This window comes from Dermacentor andersoni, chromosome 9 (assembly GCF_023375885.2).
Source record: "Dermacentor andersoni chromosome 9, qqDerAnde1_hic_scaffold, whole genome shotgun sequence".
Classification (NCBI taxonomy): domain Eukaryota; kingdom Metazoa; phylum Arthropoda; class Arachnida; order Ixodida; family Ixodidae; genus Dermacentor; species Dermacentor andersoni.
Genome location: NC_092822.1, coordinates 7041957 through 7059980, shown reverse-complemented (window position 1 = coordinate 7059980; position 18024 = coordinate 7041957). Strand labels below are relative to the sequence as shown.

General features: G+C 44.8%; 2 protein-coding genes across 3 annotated transcripts in view; one reads left to right on the top strand and one right to left on the bottom strand.

The window, feature by feature from the left end:
* The window catches only part of AcCoAS (acetyl coenzyme A synthase), a 96627-nt gene extending 89975 nt beyond the window's left edge, over positions 1–6652 (bottom strand). The window contains exon 1 of the mRNA XM_055068456.2: positions 6604–6652. Within this exon, the coding sequence (XP_054924431.1) occupies positions 6604–6611 (8 nt within the window). The 5' untranslated portion in view covers positions 6612–6652. The remainder of the gene's footprint in view (positions 1–6603) is intronic.
* A 77-nt stretch (positions 6653–6729) lies between these two features.
* Positions 6730–18024, top strand: part of Hpr1 (THO complex 1-like protein Hpr1) — a 66056-nt gene continuing 54761 nt past the window's right edge. The window contains exons 1-6 of one of the 2 annotated variants that reach the window (XM_055068455.2): positions 6730–6936; positions 7790–7872; positions 11402–11459; positions 11926–11992; positions 12753–12874; positions 15822–15870. In XM_055068455.2, coding sequence (XP_054924430.1) covers positions 6880–6936; positions 7790–7872; positions 11402–11459; positions 11926–11992; positions 12753–12874; positions 15822–15870 — 436 coding nt within the window. In that variant the 5' untranslated portion in view covers positions 6730–6879. Of the gene's footprint in view, positions 6937–7179; positions 7282–7789; positions 7873–11401; positions 11460–11925; positions 11993–12752; positions 12875–15821; positions 15871–18024 lie in introns of those variants that run through there. The other variant, XM_050174646.3, reaches the window with a different exon arrangement.

Below are 18024 nucleotides of genomic sequence, written 5' to 3'. Positions count from 1 at the left end.
AAACACTGCGGTGTAAAAACGGGACCAAGTTGGTATCGGGAGATCACCCTCTCTCATTTAAAAAGACCATCTTTCTTACCGACCGTGCCCAGCTTGTGTATATACATTTCCGTGCAAGCAAATGGGAGGGACGTCAATTGAGGCTTTAGTAGATAGTGGAGCTTCGATAACAGTTGTAAACAAGAGCGAAATTCCGGACCTACGCATCGTGGAAGATTATCCTCTGACAGTGTATGGGTATACGATGGCAAGAAACAGAATGAGTGGGCAAAAGTGTTGATCACGTATAAAGGAGTAAAATATTAGCCGCTCTTGTCTCGCCCAGTCATGCAACAGCTACGACTTAACCTCTACTTGGATGGGGAAGTCACTACTCGAGATGACCGCCAAATGTATTCGGTTTCACTTGCTGAAAATCAACGGAAGCCCACTACAGCGGTGGACGTTATCAAACTGTATCCAGAGCTAATATGCGTCGGGGGCTATCCGAAGGCCAAATCAAAGTTTGAAGTACCATTTGAACTTCGCGACAAGACTGTAGTGAAACGCAAGGCTTACAAAATGTCGCGAGAGAAGAAACACTGGTTGATGGAAGAAATACAGAAGATGCTCGACGCCGGTGTAATCCGCCCATCAACCTCTGCCTTCGCTTCTCCGATCACTATTGCTCCTAAAGGAGATGACACATTTCGTCTCTGTACTGATTACAGGCAGGTCAACAGACAGACTGACTTATTTCCCTTTCCAATGCCACTTATCGACGAAATCATCAATGAAACCGGGGGCTGTAAGATCTTTTCTCGCCTGGACCAGTGCAAAATTAAGGCTTCCGGCAAGTGCCACTGTCAGAGGAGACTAAAAAGTTTTCCGCCACGTCGTGACACCATTCGACATATACGAATATAACAGGCTACCTTTTGGCTGGAAGAACTCACCCGCATGGTTCCAGAAGATGATGAACAATGTTCTAAAGCCATATATCAGAATTTTTTGCAATGTTTACATTGATGGCATCATTGTGTATTCTAGGTCTGAGCAGGAGCACACCGAACACCTGGCGAAGGTCTTACAAGCACTCAGCAATGCCGATCTGAAGATACATGAAAAAAAGAGTGATTTCTTTCAGCCCAAGGTTCTTTTTCTTGGTAGAGTGTTCGACGGTGCTACCAAAAGTACCAAGGACGAGTCTGTACAACGGATTTCGACACTTAAGAAGCAGCACGACCTTCATTGCGCTGCGAGTTTTCCTTGGACTAGCAGGCCACTTCAGGGCTTTCATCAAGGATTTTGCAAAGATGACAAAGTGCCTGACAGAGTTGACAAAAAAGGATGTTCCTTTTATTTAGCCCGATGATAGTGAAGTAGCCTATCAAGAACTAGTGCGCCGCATCTCGTCTGACCCAGTACTAACTCTACCTGACTTCAGCCTGCCGTTCGAAATCAACACAGACGCATCACATTATGGTACAGGGGCAGTGCTGTATCAGCGGGACTGCATTTCTTCTCTAAATCGACAACTTCATGTCGTAGGGTACTATTCCTACACCTTTAACACTTCTCAGCTCAACTACTCTACGACGGAGAAGGAGGCCCTTGCCGTCCTCATGGCAGTGCGATATACTTTAGATCGTACATAGACGGCAGAAAATTCAAACTGTATACGGACCATCAGGCTCTGACCTATCTTCTCAGTCAATGGGAGCCAAGAGGAAAGCTGGCGCGCTGAATAAACGAACTGCAGCAGTATGATTTTGAGGTCATCCACCGAGCAGGCAGCGGCTTGACGGATGCAGATGCGTTATCTAGACTGGCGGTCGAAGTTACACATGAAGTGTTAAACATGACGAAACTCTGGGAAGGATCCGAAAGTCTACAGTTTGCCAATGGAAGGTTCGTGGTGCCGGAGACTCTCGTTCCAAAAGCGCTCCACATGTACCATGTACATGTGGAGCACTGTACCACACATGTGCCACATGTACCAATCCTTAACACCCGTGCTTTCAGGCCTACCTCAAGGTACCGTACTTGGTCCCCTCCTTTTCTTAATATACATCAATGACCTGCCTTGTAATATTTCTTCTCATATCCGACTCTTCGCAGATGATTTTGTGGTTTACCGAGCAGTTACTAACGCCACCGACCATTTGGCGTTACAAAACGACCTATCGCGCATACAAAACTGGTGTAACACTTGGTTCATGTCATTAAATGTAACTAAAACCGTGTTAATGTCTATTCATCGTCGTCGTAATTACGATATGCCTAATTATAGCATCAATAAAACGCAGATTGCAACAACTGATTCATTCAAATATCTTGGTGTGTATATCTCGCGTGACTTAACTTGGACCTGTCATGTTAATCACATAATAAATTCTGCTAATCGTACTCTAGGTTATCTACGCCGTAACCTTTTCCTCGCTCCTCCCTCTATTAAACAACTTGCTTTTCTAACCTTTGTGCGGCCCAATGGAGTATGCCGATGCTATTTTTGACCTCCACCACAATAACCTTATTAACGCCCTCGAGTCGGTTCAGAACCGCGCGATACGATTTATTCTGTCAACTTATTCGTACAATTCAAGCATCTCAGCACTAAAAGCCCAAATAAACTTGCCCTCTCTAGCCTCCCGCCGTAGAATAGCACGCCTTAACCTTTTTCATAATTTTTTTAATTCTTTGCCTTTTGACAACCCGTACGTAAGAAGAGCACATCGCATTGCCCGCACTAGTCACAGTATATCCCCCACAAGCTCATATCGTGACTTTTCAGCAATCATTTTTTCTGCGCACAACACGAGACTGGAATGGCCTGCCCACCGAAGTTGCCACTATATATATCATCGACCCGCTTGCATTCAAGCGACTCATCGAAAACATACCTTTGCAATTTGTAGTATCTATCCTTGTCACTACCCCCCCCCTCCCACTCCTTCATGTAATGTCTCAACAAGAGATCTTTGAGGAAATAAATAAATAAATAAATAAATAAATAAATAAATAAATGACACTCCCGACTCTCGGGCATGATGGTTTCTGGTGAACCTATAATAAACTTCCACGAAGGTTCACATCGAAGAATATGAAGAGAGACATAGACAAATATGTTCGGTCATGTCACCTGTGCCAGGTCAATAAGGCAAAGTACCGGCCACGGCCGGACGAGCTCGTATTACCGCGTCACTCAGACGCACCTTTCTAAGTAGTGCATGTGGACTTTGCCGAGTTGAAAAAGAAGAGCGAAGGTGTGCGCCAAACACAGTCATTTCTAGTGGCAATTGACCAATGCACAAGAATGGTAGCTGCACGCCCTGGAAAAGAAAATACAAATAGTGTTATTGCGCTTCTTGACCGAGCGATGTTCTCGAATTTCAAAGTAGTAGTCTCTGACAACGGACGCGCATTCATGAGCAAGAAGTTTCAGCAGTGGGCAGATAGTCGCGGGGTTGTGCTGCGGCGCTGCTCTACGTATCACCCCCAAGCCAATGGATTGGCGGAGAGAGTGATCTGTGATATATAGCAGTTTATGTCCATGTACCCAAATTTCCGAGGAGGATGGAAGTGCTGCCTATAGCAGCCGTTGCACATCATAACCGGACCGCAAGCCTTGGATGTAGCCCCCATTTTGCCGCGTGTAGTGAAGTGCCGAAACTGACCGCTGACCAGGAGCTTGGAATTTCCGACAAACTTCAGCTAACTGAACGAATCAAAACCACCGAGGAGCGCAGCAGGTATCGCGAAGCGATGAAACGCCAGTTCGACAAGAGTTATCCGGGACATATACCTAATAACAAGTTAAACGACTTTGTTCTTGTCCGAAAGGGACTACCAGGAACCGACGTAACAATTCTTGGTCCGTTCCAGGTGGTGAAAACAGGTGTGCAGCAAGGCGCACTCAAGACTGTTGGGTATATGAACAGTGCAGCTGTAAGCAACGTCCTTCCGTATCACAACAGGAGAGGTGAGGCTTAAAAGACGGGGAGTGTAAGGGAGAAGAAGAAGAGGAAAGGTGGGGGGAGGAGAGGAAGAAGTGAGAATAAACAAGGATGGCTACCTTGTCATATTGACGTATCTCAGTTTTATTACAAGTTTACTACTTCAACTATATAAATCAGTGCAGAATATCCGCACATAGCTTCCTAAAGCACGATAGACGTTACTGCCTACATATTGTGAGATGCTGTATGTATACTGATATACTGCAACGCGAGCCTCAGTGCGGAGTTGCCTATGAAGATCCAAAACAGATACATAGCAGCGGAGCAACCCCGCGAACAGGTGCTTGCAACGCCCGCCACGCACAAACACTTCAGTTTTTTCTTTAATCTCCCGCTCGCTTGACAGACTCTTTGTCCTTAAAGAAATCTGATTTCTATTCGTGCGTGATAGGAATGGCCAACAGTGCGGCATGCAATTTGAGCGGATGTGATGAGGCGCTAGAGCACTTTCTGGGTCACTGCCCATCCTTTGACACTCAACGTACGACGTACTTTACAAGCAAAACTCAACCTACTAGACAATACAGCGCTCTCAGAAGAAAAGATCCTTGGACCATATGCGTTCTTGCATGCAAAAGGCCACAAAAGCCCTTCTGCGTTTCTTGAAGGACACTGGATTGCATATGAACGCTTGTGACAGTGGAGATTCTTCTGCGACTGACTGTGAATGACTGACTATTAATTTTATCTCCTTATCTGTTCTTCTCCTTTCCCCTCCCCAAGTGTAGGGTAGCCAACCGGGCACGTCCTTGGTTAACCTCCCTACCGTTCCCTTTTCGTTTCCCCGCTCTGATGCGGCTCGCTGTGCAGGCCGGGCGTTTGCACGCACAGCGCAACCATTTCCGCGATTTCGTCGCTCAAATCCTTGAGACCGATGAAAATAAGGTGATCAGCAGCAAGGAACCTTTCGTCTTCCACGAAACACATCGATTTGACGCCACAAAATAGAAACGTGCACCACAGTTGGTTATATTAACTCTATGAACGTGGCCGACAGTTGCCAGATCAAGTATATCGGATTCTGCAGTCGCCAATTCCCTGATATGTCAACTTTCTGGAAAGGTCGGAGTTCTTTCGGGACATTGGGCAAGTTTCCTACGCGCGGTTCGCTGTGTGACGCTTGTATAAGTAGTTTTCTGCAAATGCTGTAAATGACCAACACGAAAGAGAAATGTCACCGCACATAGAGAGGGCGCAAGCGCTGCCGCTATTGTGAACAAGACTCCCGCGGAGGAGCCGAAACGTAAATATATATTTAAACCATTTCGGTCGGTGTCCGAACCAATTCCTTCTAAGTAATAGCTTAGTTGTAACTAACAACTCCGGTGTGGAAAAAGAAAGAAAAATCACCGACGATTACAATTCCTCCTAATGCGAAATCTGAGCGCAGCTGTATACGTGTTTTCATTTCACGATATATTGGCTGGCGCGGACAATCTGTCTCGTGTGGCACGTTGCAAACGGAGCGATAGGTGGCGCGACTGCTTCGCTAATCGGGAGTTCGCGAGAGGCGGAGCGTGGGTGACGCGTGGGCACGATTCACAGCAGACGCCGCAGACAGACATCCGCTCAAGCAGCTCTTTGCTTAGACGAGGCGCGCTACTTTGGCGCCATCTCCCATCGTCGCCTCAAAGCTCACACTTCCGTCATACCCTCCTCCTCCGCTATCTTCCTCGTGCTCTCTTCGCTATCACTCTTTCATCTCCCTCTGCGCTCCGCGTTCGCTTTCACGTAGTTTCATATCCTTCGCTGCGTTCGTTCGCTCGGTTACGAGGGAAAAAGCCGACGCTCGCCGCAGGAACGGGCGCCTTGCGCTATGAAGGGAAATTAAATGAAAGCATGCCGACACGCGTGGCCTGCAATCCGCCCCAGTGGCAGTGTCTTCCAATTGGCACGTATAGATTTTGGACTGTCAGCTGAATACCGACCCAAGAGATCATCTATGAACCTTGACCCGCCGTGGTTGCTTACGGTATCGAATCCCTGCCACGGCGGCCGCATTTCGATGGGGACGAAATCTGAAAACACCCGTGTACTTACATTTAGGTGTGCGTTAAAGAATCCCAGGTGGTCCAAATTTTCGAAGTCACCCACTACGTCGTGCCTCATAATCATATCGTGGTTTCGGTACGTAAAAGCCCATAATTTATAATTTTTTAAAAAGGACCTTGGCACACACAAATGAATTAACCAACTTGGCACACACGCTGAGGTACACGCCCAAGCAAACAGCTTGGGCATATGAGCCTGCTTTGAGCACGGTGTATGACGATAATTTAAGTGCAAGAAAATGAGCCAGCTGCATGACTCATTTTTGCATTGCTTTACTGACATGCTCAGGAGCACGTCAATATAAACAACAACACGGGCAGATCAGACTCAATGTGCGCTAGGCTTTTGTTCACTGAAATTTCCACTAAACTTTACTAAATCGTTTTAAAATTTACGCCGTTAGTTCGTACTTAGTGCAACTATGCAGCGCTTCGAGTTTTCAGCTTTGCCAGGAGGTGGTTAGGATACAGTGCGAGTTGCTAAATTTTAAATATTGTGAACTGCCAAATACGCTCGGCTTTTCCAATATTGTCGAATAGGAATTGTCTCATACCTTCTCATTATTTCTCATAGTTCCAATGGATGTTCATGGCGAGTTCCGCTTCATGCAAAGTTTGTGTTGGCTAGTGTTGGCTCGAGGCGTTGGCCGGCTTTATTTAGACATCTGCCTTTTCACGTCTTTTGTAGTAGCTGTCTGTTGTTTGTGTGGTTTGTGTGGAGCCGGCGAAGCTACAGCAGTACTCTATTTACGGTGTTTGCACCAGAAGCCTGCCATCCTACAAATCAGATTTGATAAATGCATGCATAGTAGCTTTCGCACATAGTAAGGATGGATGATTCTGGATCCGACACGGGTCCTTTCGCGCACATAATCAGAAAGATTGAAGTAAGTGAACGCACGGTCGTTGATTTCCGTGATGCTTTCAATCACATCGCATTTCAGACTATTTTGCGTGTGTCGTAAGCTGTCTCATCTCCTGAGAACGAGCTCACTTATGTAATCTTGCATTGACTACACGAAATAAGACATGTACTGATTTTATACTTTTGCTTAACTTAGCTTTAGTGAAGACGAAGATGGTGAAGGAGTGCGGCACGCGAGTGAACGAGGGTAGAGGTGGTACGGACCACATGTTGGCTTGGCAACAACAACAAGCGGACAGTTGGAAAGATGATCATCGGCACACATGCATGTCCTCTAGCAGCGTGCAGAGGCGAAAGGCTTTACTCGGTGCGAACCTTCCCGTCTTACCGGCGTGCCGCCGCCTTTCTTTATGTCAGTGTACTGTTGTGAGCAAAAACAAAATCTGAGCACGCTTTTAACTTAAACACTGTCATACGCTGCCTTTGCTTTCATTAACTGCCCCTGTTTAGAGGCGTTGAATGAAACGCTTACAAGGCTTCCCTGCTGCCTGGAGAGAATCAGTGTTGCAACAATTTATATTTGTAGAAAATGTGGCTGATGTGCACCGAAAGTTTGAAGTGTGTAATTTAATTATGGGCAGCCGGGAGAATTTCTGAAACGGAATTTCTCCCAGCACTCGCCCCCTATTGGCGCTCGGAATTAACGTGACAAACTTCCAGCAGGTGTGCCCTAACCTAACCTAACCTAACCTAGCCTAGCATTCCGATAGCCAATAGGAGGTGAGTGCCGGCAGAAATTCGTTTCAGAAATTCTCCCGGCTGCCGGGAGAATAGACACTGCCTTAATTATCCCCCCTCCCTCCTTTCTTTTTCAGAAACTCATCAAACGCTATGTGGAGGGCGAGTTGGCCATCGAAAATGTCGTACAGGGCATACGATCGATCGCAATACAAGAAATGTAAGTGGGGTCTACTTCGTTGTTGCTTTGAATGGATGTAAGGAGTCCCTTTGCTTACATTCGAAGTGTACACGTGGTGGTGGCCGGTAACACTAGGAACTTCTTAGGAGGAGTTGTGTCCTTGACATCTGTGATGCTGCAGTAAGGCGAGGTCATCATTTGGCACCGACTTTTGCAATTAGTGAGGGCCTGCGTTCTAATGCGCCCTCCACTTAGTGATCATCATCATCATCATCATCAGCCTGGTTATGCCCACTGCAGGGCAAAGGCCTCTCCCATACTTCTCCAACTACCCCGGTAATGTACTAATTGTGGCCATGTTGTCCCTGCAAACTTCTTAATCTCATCCGCCCACCTAACTTTCTGCCGCCCTCTGCTACGCTTTCCTTCCCTTGGAATCCATTCCATAACTCTTAATGACCATCGGTTATCTTCCCTCCTCATTACGTGTCCTGCCCATGCCCATTTCTTTTTCTTGATTTCAGCTAAGATATCATTAACACGCGTTTGTTCGCTCACCCAATCTGCTCTTTTCTTATCCCTTAACGTTACATCTATCATTCTTCTTTCCATAGCTCGTTGCGTCGTCCTCAATTTAAGTAGAACTCTTTTCGTAATCCTCCAGGTTTCTGCCCCGTACGTGAGTACTGGTAAGACACAGCTGTTATAAACTTTTCTCTTGAGGGATAATGGCAACCTGCTGTTCATGATCTGAGAATGCCTGCCAAACGCACCCCAGCCCATTCTTATTCTTCTGATTATTTCAGTCTCATGATCCGGATCCGCAGTCACTACCTGTCCTAAGTAGATGTATTCCCTTACCACTTCCAGTGCCTCACTACCTATTGTAAACTGCTGTTCCCTTCCGAGACTGTTAAACATTACTTTAGTTTTTGCAGATTAATTTTTAGACCCACCCTTCGGCTTTGCCTCTCCAGGTCAGTGAGCATGCATTGCAGTTGGTCCCCTGAGTTACTAAGCAAGGCAATATCATCAGCGAATCGCAAGTTACTAAGGTATTCTCCATTAACTCTTATCCCCAATTATTCCCAATCCAGGTCTCTGAATACCTCCTGTAAACACGCTGTGAATAGCATCGGAGAGATCGTATCTACCTGCCTGACGCCTTTCTTTATTGAGATTTTGTTGCTTTCTTTATGGAGGACTACGGTGGCTGTGGAGCCGCTATAGATATCTTTCAGTATTTTTACATACGGCTTGTCTACACCCTGATTTCGCAATGCCTCCATGATTGTGGAGGTTTCGACTGAATCAAACGCTTTCTCATAATGAATGAAAGCTATATATAAAGGTTGGTTATATTCTGCACATTTTTCTATCACCTGATTGATAGTGTGAATATGGTCTATTGTTGAGTAGCCTTTATGGAATCCTGCCTGGTCCTTTGGTTGACGGAAGTCTAAGGTGTTCCTGATTCTATTTGCAATTACCTTAGTAAATACTTTGTAGACAACGGACAGTAAACTGATCGGTCTATAATTTTTCAAGTCATTGGCGTCCCCTTTCTTATGGATTAGGATTATATTAGTGTTTTTCCAAGATTCCGGTACGCTCGAAGTCCTGAGGCATTGCGTATACAGGGTGGCCAGTTTCTCTAGAACAATCTGCCCACCATCCTTCAACAAATCTGCTGTTACCTGATCCTCCCCAGCTGCCTTCCCCCTTTGCATAGCTCCCAAGGCTTTCTTCACTTCTTCCGGTGTTACCTGTGGGATTTCGAATTCCTCTAGACTATTCTCTCTTCTATTATCGTCGTGGGTGCCACTGGTACTGTATAAATCTCTATAGAACTCCTCAGCCACTTGAACTATCTCATCCATATTAGTAATGATATTGCCGGCTTTGTCTCTTAACGCATACATCTGATTCTTGCCAATTCCTAGTTTCTTCTTCACTGCTTTTAGGCTTCCTCCATTCCTGAGAGCATGTTCAATTCTGTCCATATTATACTTCCTTATGTCAGCTGTCTTACGCTTGTTGATTAACTTCGAAAGTTCTGCCAGTTCTATTCTAGCTGTAGGGTTAGAGGCTTTCATACATTAGCGTCTCTTGATCAGATCTTTCGTCTCCTGCGATAGCTTACTGGTATCCTGTCTAACGGAGTTACCACCGACTTCTATTGCACACTCCCTAATGATGCCCACAAGATTGTCGTTCATTGCTTCAACACTAAGGTCCTCTTCCTGAGACAAAGCCGAATACCTGTTCTGTAGCTTGATCTGGAATTCCTCTATTTTCCCTCTTACCGCTAACTCATTGATTGACTTCTTATGTACCAGTTGCTTCCGTTCCCTCCTCAGGTCTAGGCTAATTCGAGTTCTTACCATCCTATGGTCACTGCAGCGGACCTTGCTGAGCACGTCCACATCTTGTATGATGCCAGGGTTAGCGCAGAGTATGAGGTCTATTTCATTTCTAGTCTCGCCGTTCGGGCTCCTCCATGTCCACTTTCGGCTATCTCGCTTGCGGAAGAAGGTATTCATTATCCGCATATTATTCTGTTCCGCAATCTCTACTAATAACTCTCCACTGCTATTCCTAGTGCCTATGCCATATTCCCCCACTGCCTTGTCTCCAGCCTGCTTCTTGCCTACCTTGGCATTGAAGTCGCCCATCAGTATACTGTATCTTGTTTTGACTTTACCCATCGCCGATTCCACGTCTTCATAGAAGCTTTCGACTTCCTGGTCATCATGACTGGATGTAGGGGCGTAGACCTGTACAACCTTCATTTTGTACCTCTTATTAGGTTTCACAACAAGACATGCCACCCTCTCGTTAATGCTATAGAATTCCTGTATGTTACCAGCTATGTTCTTATTAATCAGGAATCTGACTCCTAGTTCTCATCTCTCCGCTAAGCCCCGGTAGCACAGGACGTGCCCGCTTTTTAGCACTGTATATGCTTCTTTTGGCCTCCTCACTTCACTGAGCCCTATTATATCCCATTTACTGCCCTCTAATTCCTCCAATAGCACTGCTAGACTCGCCTCACTAGATAACATTCTAGCGTTAAACGTTGCCAGGTTCATATTCCAATGGCGGCCTGTCCGGAGCCAGGGATTCTTAGCACCCTCTGCAGCGTCGCAGGTCTAACCGCCGCCGTGGTCAGTTGCTTCGCAGCTGCTGGGGACTGAGAGCCGGGGTTTGATTGTTGTGTTCATATAGGAGGTTGTGGCCAAGTACTGCACCAGGGTGGCCAATCCTGCTCTAGTGAGGGAGTGCGTTACCGGTTCTGGTCACCGGGATCAGGCCGCACTCCAGGCCTGTTTATGCAATTTTATCAACACGCGGATTGTTTTTTTTTTTTTTTTAATCCGGTGGAAAATTGCGCGGCACCGGGATTCGAACCACGGACCTCTTGCACGTGAGGCGGGTGCTCTACCTCTACGCCACCGCTGCACTTGCCCTTGCACTTAGTGATCGGCTAGCAGTAACACAACCTTTCACCCTGTCTTGTGATTGCACTTGGAACAAGGGGACACACTGCCTTTATTGTTTCATGCAGAGACAATCGGCGGCAGGCTGTCGACTTGGCCTCGAAGAAGATTCTCTCAGTCCTCCTGGCAAGTGAATCTTTTTCTTCTCTCATGTTAATCGGGCACAGGTTCACAGGGCAATGTAGGCATTGTGTGCTACTGTAATTAATGCAGCTGTTTTTGTTCTTCACCCACTCAAAGCTGAGCATATGTTTCGCATTTTCTGGCTGCCAGTGTACCTTTTCACATAGTCTAGTGTTTTGGTGCCTTGTTTTTTTTCATTCATTCATTGTGTGATAGGCTCAACAGTGGTATATGAATTCAGGCAGTGAAACATCGGTGTCGCTTGCATGATACAGGGTATGGTGAATGTTTTTCATGTTATCCTTGTATTTTCTATATTGCCTGTGCCAACTGTATATATTTTCTTATGTACCTCGTGTATATTTCTAAGATTTTCCCATGTGTAATCACTTTCCCAGCCGTTTGTGTTGAAGTACATAAGTAAATAAATTGTCACCAATGGATTCTACCACTTTCCAACTCATTTCAGCGTATGGGATTGAACAAGGACACAGCCAATCACCTGATTGACCTCTCCATCACCCTGGCAAGGGAATGTAAGCTCTCTGCAACATGCAGAATTTTGTCTCATTGTGCTGCCTCAATAGTGAAGAGAGTGAGAATTGCTGAATGAGTCGGCAGGTGGTGGATCCCTGCCAAACACACGAATGCTGGCAGTTTTGATGCTTGAGCATCGATAACCCATGGACAATGAAAAGAAAAGCTGTTCCTCCACTCGATGCACCCACAATCTCCAACTTTGCAATTTATGCAGCATTTGCCTGGTTGAACACCAGAAATCCTTGGAGGAATGATGCCTTTCACAACTGAATGAAAACACAGAAATTTTTGGTAACTGGTAAAGCTATTCAAATACTGAAAACTTGAAATATTCAATACACATATGAGAAAAGTACAGGTGTGAAGGATAGTATCAAATACAGAATATTTTTTTTACTTTACAAGTAGAAAAACAAGTAAAAAGAAAAATGATGTTGAAAAGCAATTTGTTTTATTTCATTAATACATACGTTGGTGTTTAGGAGCCTGTTGACCAGAGGCAGGTTGTTAGTGAACAAAAAGCAAAGGTGAGCCCACTTTCAAGCTAGTATTGAACAGGTGTTTGAATAAGCTGATGGACCATATTCATAAGCCATCCTCAGTGGTGAACAGGATTCAATAATTGTGCTAGCCCATTATACTGGGATCAAACATCTTGAAGTAGACATGTCCAATGCATATTATAAACTTAGTGCTTACACACCCCGACTAACAAACATTACATTTTTCTGAATGCTGAATTTCATCTGGGCGCAGCCGACCTCTGCTCGGGCAGCCTGCCCGTGCTCCTGCTGTGTGATGTCTTCGATAGCCTGCCCCTCAACGAGAGTGAGGAGTTTTTCAGCCTTGTTGAAGATAAAGTCAGCATCTGGAAAGAGGTTAAGCAGCATTGCATTTTTCTCTCAACATCTCTGCAACAATGATATATTATGCAAAACAGGGGTGAGGCGTGCAGACAGGACACAAGAGTAGAGAAGTGGACAACACGAACACTCTTCTCTACTCTTGTGTCCTGTCTGCACGCCTCACACCTGTTTTGCTTAATGAATCCTTACTAACTGGCTCGGCTTTCTGTCGTCCTAAACAATGATATAGTAGTGTAAATATGACAGCAGATATGGTTGAGACGCTTAAGAGTCTGTTGAGCACATGAGGATGCATGTGGCCCTTGGCCATAACATGCAGTCAGCTTGAGGATAATGTGAGTTCGAAAATTGTGGGGTTTAATGTCTTGAAACAGCACAGTCAGTAGGTTATGGGGCACGCTGCGGTGGAAAATCCCGGATTAATTCTTACCACATGGGGTTTTCTAATGTACACTGAAACCTAAGTACATGAGTGTTTTTGCATATTGCACCCCCTCTGAATTAAGGATGTTGCCAGAAATGAATCATAAAATGTTTTAAATTCACAAGATGTAATAACATATAGCTCACAGTGCCGTAGAGAAGTAAAAAAAAAAGGGACCCAGCACTGTCTGTCATCTGCTGGCATTAAATTTGAGCTTTTTCTTTTCTCTCAGTCTCTCTTTGTTTTTTTGTGTACATTGCACTGTTAATTGAGGACTGGATTGTTCTAGATTGAGGACTGGATTGTTCTAGAGAAACTGGCCACTCTGTATACACAATGCCTCATGACTTCGAGCGTACCCGAATCTTGGAAAAACGCTAACATAATCCTAATCCATAAGAAAGGGGACGCCAAAGGCTTGAAAAATTATAGACCGATCAGTTTACTGTTCGTTGCCTACAAAGTATTTACTAAAGTAATTGCAAATAGAATCAGGAACACCTTAGACTTCCGTCAACCAAAGGACCAGGCAGGATTCCGTAAAGGCTACTCAACAATAGACCATATTCACACTATCAATCAGGTGATAGAAAAATGTGCGGAATATAACCAACCTTTATATATAGCTTTCATTGATTACGAGAAAGCGTTTGATTCAGTCGAAACCTCAGCAGTCATGGAGGCACTGCGGAATCAGGGTGTAGACGAGCCGTATGTAAAAATACTGAAAGATATCTATAGCGGCTCCACAGCCACCGTAGTCCTCCATAAAGAAAGCAACAAAATCCCAATAAACAAGGGCGTCAGGCAGGGAGATACGATCTCTCCAATGCTATTCACAGCATTCTTAGAGGAGGTATTCAGAGACCTGGATTGGGAAGAATTGGGGATAAAAGTTAATGGAAAATACCTTAGTAACTCAGGGGACCAATTGCAATGCATGCTCACTGACTTGGAGAGGCAAAGCAGAAGAGCGGGTCTAAAAATTTATCTGCAGTAAACTAAAGCAATGTTTAACAGTCTCGGAAGAGAACAGCAATTTACAATAGGTAGCGAGGCACTGGAAGTGGTAAGGGAATACATCTACTTAGGACAGGTAGTGACTGCGGATCCGGATCATGAGACTGAAATAATCAGAAGAATAAGAATGGGCTGGGGTGCGTTTGGCAGGCATTCTCAGATCATGAACAGCAGGTTGCCATTATCCCTCAAGAGAAAAGTTTATAACAGCTGTGTCTTACCAGTACTCACGTACGGGGCAGAAACCTGGAGGATTACGAAAAGAGTTCTAGTACTTAAATTGAGGACGACGCAACGAGCTATGGAAAGAAGAATGATAGATGTAACGTTAAGGGATAAGAAAAGAGCAGATTGGGTGAGCGAACAAACGCGAGTTAATGATATCTTAGTTGAAATCAAGAAAAAGAAATGGGCATGGGCAGGACACGTAATGAGGAGGGAAGATAACCGATGGTCATTAAGAGATACAGCATGGATTCCAATGGAAGGGAAGCATAGCAGAGGACGGCAGAAAGTTAGGTGGGCGGACGAGATTAAGAAGTTTGCAGGGACAACATGGCCACAATTAATACATGACCGGGGTAGTTGGAGAAGTATGGGAGAGGCCTTTGCCCTGCAGTGGGCGTATCCAGGCTGATGATGATGATGTATGTTCAAAACAGTGCACCCTGCAGAAAACGCTCACCAGCTAAGGGGATGGCATTTATTTTAATCGTGCTGTTTCTTAAGAGGTCTCATGGCTGTTGCAACACTGTGAATCAAGGAGTGAAAGATCTTAGGTGAGTGTATAACCTCCTAATTTTAATACGTTATTTCCTACTTGGTGGCATTCCGCCCGAGCACTTGCATCGCTGGGGCACAGTTTGCTGAATGTGTGGGCCACTGGGCACGTGCCACTGTGCTGCAGGGTGCCTTCTATTTCATATCTTGCCATTACAAACATTCTGTCTTTCTCATTATAAACACTACAACATACAATCTCTACATAAGCATTCAATACTCAACATTTATATTATTCATACAACATTTCTCTACAATTCCTTACAACATCAACTACAGTTGATCCTGCCCAAATTCTAAAAATCTGTTTTACCAAATAGGAATATCTTGTAACAGGGGTTTTGTTGATGCAGGGCAGTGTATAGATAGCGACAGCTATTGAATGCTAAGTATCAAGTAAGGTCTGTACATTATAAGCTGCATTGATGTTTTTTATTTATGGGATAGTCAACTCTAATTTGGATTGGCCCTATAATTTTCTTGCAAATCGTCTGGTTCATTTAGGTTAAACTTAGCCCCGACATGCATTCCATGATAGGTATGCGGAATCAAGCTCAAATTCATTCAGGCGTTGTGTGGGTGATGGCACCCCTCTTGCAGAGTTGTGCCTGTGACTTCTGTGTTCACCTGCACTACAGTTGCAACATCTCATTTCTTCTAAAACGGCGAAAATGTTTTCATTCTCGCTGCACTGTGTATGTACGAGTGTCAGCATTCCTGATTTCTCATTTACAGGATCTATTCTTCAAGTGTTGCAAGAACCAGCTGCTAAGGACATGCAATGGTATGACTCCTGCAGTGTCATTGTATTGCTTCTGTATTCTCCCTGTAATCCTGTGCTGCAGAACTTTTGCTGCCTGAAATTAAAAACAATAATATTGAGAAATAGTGCCAGCTCATAATGAGGAAGCAAAGCTAATAGCTGACATAGCGAAAGAATTATAAAATGACGGTCATCTATGATAATCACCATGTTTCAAAGAGTGAATTATCATGGAACCTGATTGATATGTTTGTATTTTTTGCATTTTTCAGGCTTTTACACTCTGAAATGCCAGTCCCATTTAGTTGCCACAGAGACTTGTCTATTAGCTTTCTGTTACATTCTTTTTTTTTGGTTGCTGCATGTGAAATCTCCTATGGCACACCACCACTGCATCATTGTCGTCAGCAGCAATGTTAGCTGCCCATGTCGCTGTTAAAAGTGGTTACCCTGCAGGGCAGTAGGTGCAGGAGTTCGAGGATGCTATGGCACATATAGGAACCCAAGCCACCTATCGAGAACACGCATGCTATGTTGATGGCTTTCAGACATGCAAACCACAATGTGTGCGGGACATCATCTCTGATTGCAAGATGGCTCACGACATTCGAAACAAAGAAGAAATGAACTTAGGCAGAAGTGGTGGCCCCACAACCATGGTCAAGGGTGCTACTGTGGCCTTTGATACCTTGCGTAGTTATGTTGATACACATGGTTTCATGGAAACTGAAAAAGAGATGCCGTTGCTTGAAGAGAGGCTGTTATTGACCATTAGATTTAACTGCCAGATTGAAATCGCAAGCTCCAACTCCATTTAGTATGATCCACAGTTACAATTGCTTTAAAAGAATTAAATTAATAAATATTAAGAAGAGAGTGCAGTCGGTGACAAAATAAGCCGGGCCATGCGAGTGGTGGTAAAAAGCATCGCTGTACCATCTAGCATTGCACTTCTGGTGTCGAGACATCGTAGTGCACATGCGCATCCTCTCATACCGACTACCTTGTCTTTTTCTTCGCTTGCAGCGGCCAAACTGATTATGTGCAGTGCTTGACGCTACAGGCCGCTTTCTTTATCCACAACGTAATCCGTGCAGTTCGGCGATGCATACGGAGGGTGAACTTTGCGCTGCTTGCTTTACAATGACTAGATAAATAAGATATCGTACCTGCATCGGCGATGAACACATGTCACATTCGGGATTATTTCGTTTCTTTTATTTTTGCTGCTTTAGACGAACCGGCTGATGCTTAAATAGGAACGAGTAGACCAAAAATGACGGCGCATTTAAAGAAGAAATAGAAGAATTTATTGCCATGAATGAAGCATGGTAGACAAAGCAACTTGGGCACCCAGCAGACATAAAGTGTTACGCGAGAAGAAATCAACACAATCTTAATCTTTACGTGGAATTTAAAAAATGGTATTAGGGCTATGTCTGCTGTCTCCCTCGCTCATTATACAAACTTAATATAACTCAATAGCGAGAGGAGCGACCATCTGTGGAAATAATCTGAGACATCCTTCTTGGCATGGAGTCGTATAACGAGAAGACCACATATTCGTGGTTATCATTAAAGCCTTCCCACTCTTCATGTATGGCGTTCCATAGTGCGTCAGCTGTGGCTCTGGAAAAGTACCACCTGGACAGGCGAGACTTCATGCTCGCCCACACATTCTCAATAGGATTTGCATCCACGCCATTTGGAAGCCATGGCAGAGTGCGTACGCCCAAGTCCTCAAGCAGCTTCGTCACTCAACATGCCATGTGCACAGGGCTTTTGTCCTGCCGCAACAGGAAGCAGCTGTCAGAGAAGGGCACATCCAGCATGTACGGGAGCATGGTGTCTTGTAGCAGGGAACCATAGTAGGATGCAGTCCGTCAATACGGACAAGAGTCCCAGCAGTCCACCCTTGCTTGTGGCTCCCCACACGGAGACTGCACAGCGGCCACTTGAAAGAATGCGCTGCGAGTGTAGGTATCTGTAGTTTTAAAAGATGCAGAATGGACAGGCAAAAGTTCTAGGAATGTAGTGTAGCAAAATTAAGGGATATAGAGGTTACAATACACGTTGCACATATTTAAACCATGGTGTCCTGCCAAAAAAAAAAAAAAAAAACTTGTATTTGTGTGGTTGCTTTTGAGAAGTTATTCGTGCATAATTTTCATACTT